Source organism: Phalaenopsis equestris, unplaced genomic scaffold, assembly GCF_001263595.1.
Source record: "Phalaenopsis equestris unplaced genomic scaffold, ASM126359v1 Scaffold001069, whole genome shotgun sequence".
Lineage (NCBI taxonomy): Eukaryota > Viridiplantae > Streptophyta > Magnoliopsida > Asparagales > Orchidaceae > Phalaenopsis > Phalaenopsis equestris.
Window position 1 is genome coordinate 79269 of NW_018165508.1, and position 7996 is coordinate 87264.

The window sequence follows — 7996 nt, forward strand, 5'->3', positions numbered from 1 at the left end:
TTTGGAGAATATTGGAGAAGCCTAGAAACAAGATCCACAGCTTCAGGCGGCATTCTTTTGTAGAAAATCTATGTTATTAGAAAGGTCGAAAAAACAAGAAACAATTCAAAACAGTTTTGATAAAAGACCAATGTTTAAGAATAAAAGAGGAATCAAAAGCTCGTGCATATACCTTGTGCCAAGGATGAGCTTTGATCTGAGGAAACTTGAATTCAGTATAATTTGGGTTCATGCATTTGATTTCTTCTCTAGTTGGGGTGCCCAGGATCTGAAAGCAACATGTAATATGGAACATCAAATAGTGCTTAAGCAGGTTGCCCGAAATCAGTTTAATATATGAAATATTAGCAAAGTATCGGTTACCTTAATTATTTCAACTAGTTGGTCTACTCCACTCTCTCCAGGGAAAAGAGGCTGCAAATATAGAAAGACGCTGATCAGCAAGATTATAGAAGAGAATGACAATGACAAAAATCTAGTTATTCAAGTTGGATGATAACGTCCACCTGCCCTAGTAGAAGCTCAGCCAGAACACAGCCAGCAGACCAAATATCAATAGCTGAGGTATACTCAGTTGCACCAAATATCAGCTCAGGAGCTCGGTAATATCTAGAACATATGTATGATATATTTGGTTCTCCTTTCATCTGTTTGAATCAAATCAACAAACATCTAAAACGGTTGTTCACTACATAAAAGAAACAATCTCCTCAAGGACATTCAGACATACCAACACTTTAGCACTTCCAAAATCACATAATTTTAGTTGGTGTGTATGAGGATTGACCTGTCATAAAAAACAGTGTTTTTATTTGAAATGTATGGTGCACTATATAAATAATATTAACATATTCACATGCATTTTCCATAAAAATCATTTTTCAAGAATTATAAGGAACTTCAAAAATATGCTTCCAATAATGCACAAGTAACATATAGTGATCAAGAGTGAACGCACCAAAAGATTTTGCGGTTTGATGTCTCGATGGCAAACACCTATACTGCCATGGATATAAGCTAATGCTCTACAGATCTGAAAAAAAATATCACACCGAATTTGTAACTATAATTGCTGCTAGGAACTGTGAAAACCCTGAACTGAAAGAATTACATGTCCCCAGAAAGCCCTTCTCAAACAGGGAAATATTCATACAAAAAAAAAGCTGCTAACTAAATGATATTTTACAGAAATGCTAGCCAACGAAGTTAGAAAATAAACATACAACCCACAGCAATTTAAAATTGACAAAGTCAACATAGAAAAGGGATGTCATTAATCAAAATGGTCAGTCTACTAGAAAATAAATAACAGTATGCAACTCCATCCACATTTGCGCTCAACACTAAGTAGCAGCTTGGTCCCATTAGCCAATCTAAAAGAAGCCTAGGGTAAGACTTTAGGGCAAAACAAGTGCTTCAACTTGCCTGCAGTCACCAGACACAATTGCAGACAAAAGATAGCACCAATGCAAACCCAGATCTATATTCCAGCATATCATGCTATTTAGCAAGCATTTCTTTTGGATCACAACAATTTTGCAGCCTATCTGCAATATCAGGTGTCTAAACAAAAGTTTACAATAGAAGATAAGTGATTCATAAGCTAAACAATTATGAAAAGAAACACTGCATCGCTTTTCACATTTTATTTGGAAACCAAAATAAAGATCCAAATTCAGTAGAAATTTATTTTCATTCACTTTTGTTCATATGAGTGTTATTTCACAGTTAGCAAGCACAATTAAGATCCAGCAGACAAAAATTCAATAAGAATCTAATTACAGCAAAGGTTACACTCCCATTGACAGAAAATACAAAGTTCATGAGACAAGTTTTTTTCTATCATTTCCTAAAAATTTAAGTATGACACTCCAAAATAAAGTTCCAAAGTTCCCAACATAGAAGTATTAGCAATACAAAGGAATTAAGAATAATAGCAGAATGTTCTTACCTGGTACATGTAGAGCTTAACATATATTAGGGGCATTCTCTGGTTCACCTTGTTATAGTGTTTGATCACTCTATGAACAGTTTCTGGTACATACTCAAGCACCAGGTTAAGATATAGTTCATCCTTCTCAGTCGTTGAAAAGAAGCAGTGCTTCAAACAGACAACATTTGGATGATCAAGAAGACGCATGGTTTGCAGCTCACGATTCTTATACCTTTTGTCCTGAAGAACCTTCTTTATTGCAACCGTTTCACCAGTTTCCAAGCATTTCGCCTGTGCAGATATAAAAACAAATTTAGCACAGCAACTTGGAAAAAAGAGTATGAGCATAGGTGTGGATTATAAAAGACAAATAATGTATATGATAAAGATATGTTCAACAACGCAGGAAATTTTCTGGTGCTCAAAGTGCGCCGTACAAGAGAGAGAGAGAGAGAGAAAGAGAGAGAGAGAGAGAAAAGAACACTTGGGAGGGACATTTCACTCTCTTCTCCCCGAAGAAATATGACGCGAGCTGCGTCCGGACAATGGACGTGATATAGCAGAGGTTCAAACTCCAGCTCTGCCCCGTTATATCACGTCCGTCGTCCGGACGCCGGACTCCGTACGTAATATTTTTTTGCTTCTCCCCTTACTATCTCTATTCTTTTACAGGGAACTCCAACAACACCAAATACATTCCCCTGCAACACAGGTAACACAGTAAACTAACCTGAAAAACTATTCCGAAGGATCCATTTCCCACAACACGTTCAGCCATATAGCTTATAGTCTTCAAGAAAGAACAAAATGAATCAGCTTTCAAACAAGAAGGCATACAAAAGTGAGCTTCTGTACAGATACAGAAAGTTAGAAAATTTGTACTGGAGTGCCTACATCATTATCATTATCCTTATCCCAACTAATCAGTGTCAGCAAACAGAAAATTTAATCTAAGAAAAAATTAATTGAGTGGTTTTCACCAACAAAGGCCAAAGGCAGTACCTGCTTTGGCTGGCCATTCCTCCCACCTATGGTAGTTACAATTATATGTCCAGTTTCAGTGCCATTTCCATCAACAATAGTTGCCTCAACTTCCTGCATTATGCATCATTAGATTAATATCCCGCTCACACAAAAATGACAATAAAAAATAAGTTGATCGCCACATTCAGATTTTTGGTACCTTGTCATCCCTTATCTTCAAGTCATTTATCTCATCAGGCAATCTATCCATGCCAAAAGCATCACCACTGGCATTTTTCAATCCTGAGGATGGCGCCATACTAACCGAAGCCATCCTTACCGAAACTCTATACTTATGAAGAACAAACTTCAATCGCTTGAACGGTTACTTTTCCAATTAGAAGCCTATAAATTTACCTACACGATAAAAATAGCTAATAAATTTATGTTTTAAGTATTGATTAAAAAGCAAATGAGGAAGTGCCAGAAGGCTTATTCCATTGTTGAAATTACAAATTTTACTAAACATGCAGTGCAAGCATATAGATTCAAGCAAAGTACTACTTTGGAGTTTACGGCCCGAGACATATTGATTCAGAAGTTGGAGAAACTCAGTATGTGTTCTCATACTGAATTTTAACAAAACCAAGCAAAGATGAATTCGTCCCTACACAATAATTAATAGCAGAAAAAAATAAGCCAATACGATCCGTTCTCAGTAGAGAATAGACCTAATCAAAGGCAAATACAAGCAATCATTGAACTCAACAACGTCGATAACAGCATTCATCAACCGACATCACCAAATCTAAAGTTCCTGCCAAATCAATATAAACATGATAAAGCAAGAGTTTTCCAGTTTGTCACACACTGACAATAAAAATATAAAACCCCATCACATGCAAAGGAAAAAACTCTCGCCAACCGCAACTATTACTTTTTTTTTAAAACAAACAAATCTCAAAGTTTTCTTATGTAAAATAGGAGATAAATAGCTCTGCAAAGCCATCAAAAACTCAAAAAATAATAAGAGGAACACTTGCCTTGAAGATCAAGCAGAAATAACGAAGAAGTGGCATCCATACAATAATACGAATAATTTTTTTTTCAAAAAATGGACACGAAAAAAAAAATCGCAGCTACTCTTAAGCTCCAAAAACAAAAGATCCATGGCAGAGATTAAAAAGCGCCCCTCATGTTTGTGTTAATAAAAACCTCTAATATAAACCAGTGGCGGGGTAGGGGAGAGACAAAGAGAAGCGCGATCTGACAAGAAGACCTCGCATGGATCCCATGAATACAAAAGACTATCAAAAACACCGATTAACCAAAGCACAAAAAGCAGAACCTTACAATTTCAGGCTACCGCAACACCTTGAACAGCAAAAATTCCACACTTCACGAGATGCAGATCCCAATCCCAGTCCAGATTAGGACTACTACTCCGCTCTGCCTCAGGATTTCTCCAAAAGAACCCGATGAGCGTTGGATCCAAACCTGCACCACGCGGTCCCTTCCCCTCTCACGCTCCCTCGGATTCGGTGACGGTCAAAGAAGCAGAAAAAGGATACCTGTGCAGGCTTCGCGTCCGGACTACTATCATTGCTCGCTCCCTCTTTTGACCGTTCAAACGACTCTTCCTGCTCATGCCGCCGTCTGAGGCCACAAGCAACTTTCCCAGTGCTCTTCCCCACAGCCTTAAAAAAAAAAAAAGAGAGATTTAAAAATATGGAGAATTTATATAAATTAAAAAATTACTCTTACGTTTATTAAATTTTATAAAATAAATTATTTAACACCACCTAAATTAAAATAATGGAAGAATTTGAACTTTCAAAGTCACGGATAACTTTTAAAAACCAACATATAACAAATGTATTATAAAATTTTTTTGACTTTAAAAAATTGACTTTATAGGCTATATAATAAAAAAATTTTGAACAAAATTTCATTTTTATTTACTTAAAAGGAATATACAAAAGAATTCTAAAACTTAGATCTCAATTTTAAACGAGCAAAACACTAACATATATTTGTTTGATCGTACTCGGCTCATTTTAATATGAAATAAATAAATATTTTTAATTAATTATATATAAAGATATAAAAAAATATTAAAAATAATTATAAATTTATTAAATAAGAAACTCAAACTAAATAATTAAATCCTATCATTTAAGTGATTTTATTTTAGTTATCTAATCATATTTTGATGGCTTGGATTAAATCTCTAAATCCTATTAAATAATAAGTATTTAAATAAAAAAGCCCTAATCCCTCCTGTCCAGCATTCTGCAGCCCTCAATTATTTGTTTCGGTTTTTGTTTCAATTTTGGGAGATTAGAAATAGTAGAAATCTAGAGCGAAATCCCTCTACTAGGGTTAGGGGTTTCTTTTGCCATCACCACGCAAGTTTCCTTGCTTCTTTCTATGTAGAAGAGTACTCGTTTCTTATTATCTCTCGCTTGTGGCTTGTAAGTTGCGACTCATCTCTATGAGTTTTTTCTAGTTTAAATTTTGAATCTCTCTTCTCTTATTCAATTATTCTTCTTATAATTACTTAAATTGCCCTTGTTGGTTTTATTTTTGAATTGCCATTTTTTAAAATAAGGAACAAATGGATCTCTAATATTTAAGTATCTAAATAATCGAATATGATATTAAAAGTAATATATTATCTCAAAAGATGAAAATATCACTTGATATTATGTTTAATTATTCAAACATAGAAATTTAGAATATTTTTTTGGTTTATGATATACTAACAGATATTTCTCTTACCTAATCCGAAGATTAGATAGAGTTTTAGCCTAATCTAGGTTACTAATTTCATATATGTGCAAACCCCTCTAATTGATTACATCTTAAGCAACTGAAGTCACTGATGTATAGATAATTGTGCTAATATTTCTTTACGATTACACATTTTTATGGATGAGATTGCACTTTAAAGAATAACTTTTTCTATGTTTTTCTTACAGATACATCGGGTAGTGGAAGTGAGGAAACGTGGAGGGGACTTGGAGCAAAGGAGCTTAATTGAGGATTAGCGCTTGGGCGACGGACCCCTGGGCGCCTAAGCGCCAGTCCCGCACCTGGACAGCTTGAGAGGTTGGTGAACCACTAGGCGCCTAGGCGCCGCGATACTGGCACCTGAGCGCCCATGCCTTCTTTAGAAAATAGACAGACTAGCGCTTAGCCACCAGCCCCTGGGCACTAGGCGCCAACAACTGCCTAGAACTATTTTGACAGTTTAGGAAGCCAATAATGGGAGTTGCTAGGAAGACGTAGATTGGTTTCTTATTCTTATTAATAGGTTTTATAAATATGTGTGTAACATGAATAAGAAGGATTGACAAAGGGGGATTGCTAGGATTGTTGATTGTGGAGTGATTGATAAATTTTGAGGATTAGTTTGTTGTAGACTCTTTCTTCTTATTCTAGTGCAAAGGAGAGGGTGAGCCATTAGGAGCAGCAATCCAGGTTTAGGAGGAGTCTTGGTTAAGCATCTTCAGGTCATTGTAAAGGATAGGAAGACAACTCTTATTTGTTTTTATTATTGTATTCCATTTGTAAACATTTGGATAGTGGATTTCTCTTATTTCAATGAATTTGTGTAGTGCGAATTTCTGTAGTGCTTTTCTCATGCTTCTTGAGTAGATTTATGTATCGTACCTTGTGATGATTTTGTAGGATGTATAGGACTGGAAAATACTTTTAAATTACTTTTAAATATTTAATATGATGATTAACCTTCATATCTTCATTTACTTTTCATTATGGCTAAGTGAAATGTTAAAATATGTTGCGAACCATAATGAATCGGGGGAGCTGCAGTAGAATCAACAAGGTTAGTCACATTGAACTATGGGATATAGGCTGATATGTCTTTTAGGGAAATGCAAATGTTAGGGAAATATGCTTTGATGGTTTAATTATGGGATTTAAGGAATTAAAGTTATTTTAACCAATCTTTTTTATACACTCGGGAGAGGGTAAAAAAGTGTGTTGCTTCTATTTATCACTAATCAATTTTATAATTTGCACTTTACAATTCCTATACTCCACTTACATCATTACAAGGGAGGGTATTTTTAGAACCTAATATTCATCAATTCAAACCACATTAAGTATGATTTCTGTAGGATTTACACTTTACAGTTTCTTTAGATGGTTTTGGATTACTTCAAAGAAACTAAATTCCAGGCTATGAACAAAATCAATATACTAGAACTTTTCCTATTTTGAAATTATCTTGTTCTTTGTGGGATCAACATTCCAGACACTAAAATCTAATGTTAATGATACAACATGTGCACTTGCATGAGCCCCTAGTGTGTAGCAATACCTTGAAACAGTATTAAGTTTTTGGCGCTATTGCAGGGGAGCGACATTGAATTAACTTAGGAAAATTTTAGTTGAAATTTGAGGTGTTCGACTTAGAAAAACTATATTGTTAATTGCTTGTGTTTAATTATTTTTAATGTTTTTTATAAACTAAAGAAAAACCAAAATTGTTTTTGTTTAACTGAGTGAACTTTCAATTATCTCTAGTTCTTGTATGCGTAGTGTAAGACCTACGAGACTTGCACCAAAAATAAAAGATACTTGAACAACTCGTAGGAGAGATGATGAACAATCTACATAACAACCCAACAATTTAAGAACCAACCCATGAACATCTAAATGCAAATAGACTCTTAAGAGACTATGTTAACCCAGATAAAGTTCACTTATATATTCAAACCCTATCGTAGAAGCTAACATTTGAATGGAAACCTGTTATCATCCAAATTGTGCAGAAAAACTAGTTTTGGCGAACTCTGTCTGAGGATCAAAACTTACATTTAGCGAATTGCTTAGATCTTTGTGCCATGTTTCGCTATAACGATGTTTCCAACGACACTGTTAGGTTAAGGCTTTTCCCTTTCTCCTTGAGGGACAAAGCCAAAATATGGTTAAACTCAATAGCACCTAGATCAATTAGAAGGTGGAGTGACTTAGGTCAGAAATTTCTAGCTAAATATTTCTCACCTTCAAAAATGGCTGAATTGATGAATGATATCACTTCATTTTTTCAGCATGAAAGTGAGTCAATTT

General features: G+C 34.9%; 1 protein-coding gene across 1 annotated transcript; it reads right to left on the reverse strand.

Annotated features, from left to right (window-relative positions):
• Window positions 1-2: 2 nt before the first annotated feature.
• LOC110032948 (shaggy-related protein kinase NtK-1-like) lies at window positions 3-4580 on the reverse strand (the record flags this gene model as incomplete). The annotated part of the gene is made up of 11 exons (XM_020736742.1): window positions 4250-4580; window positions 3117-3313; window positions 2936-3028; window positions 2664-2723; window positions 1952-2224; window positions 959-1033; window positions 731-787; window positions 507-647; window positions 364-414; window positions 173-268; window positions 3-68 (listed from the first exon to the last, which is right to left on the reverse strand). Coding segments are annotated over exons 2-11 (1026 nt in total), but the record flags the coding sequence as incomplete, so codon positions are not given.
• Window positions 4581-7996: the final 3416 nt, after the last annotated feature.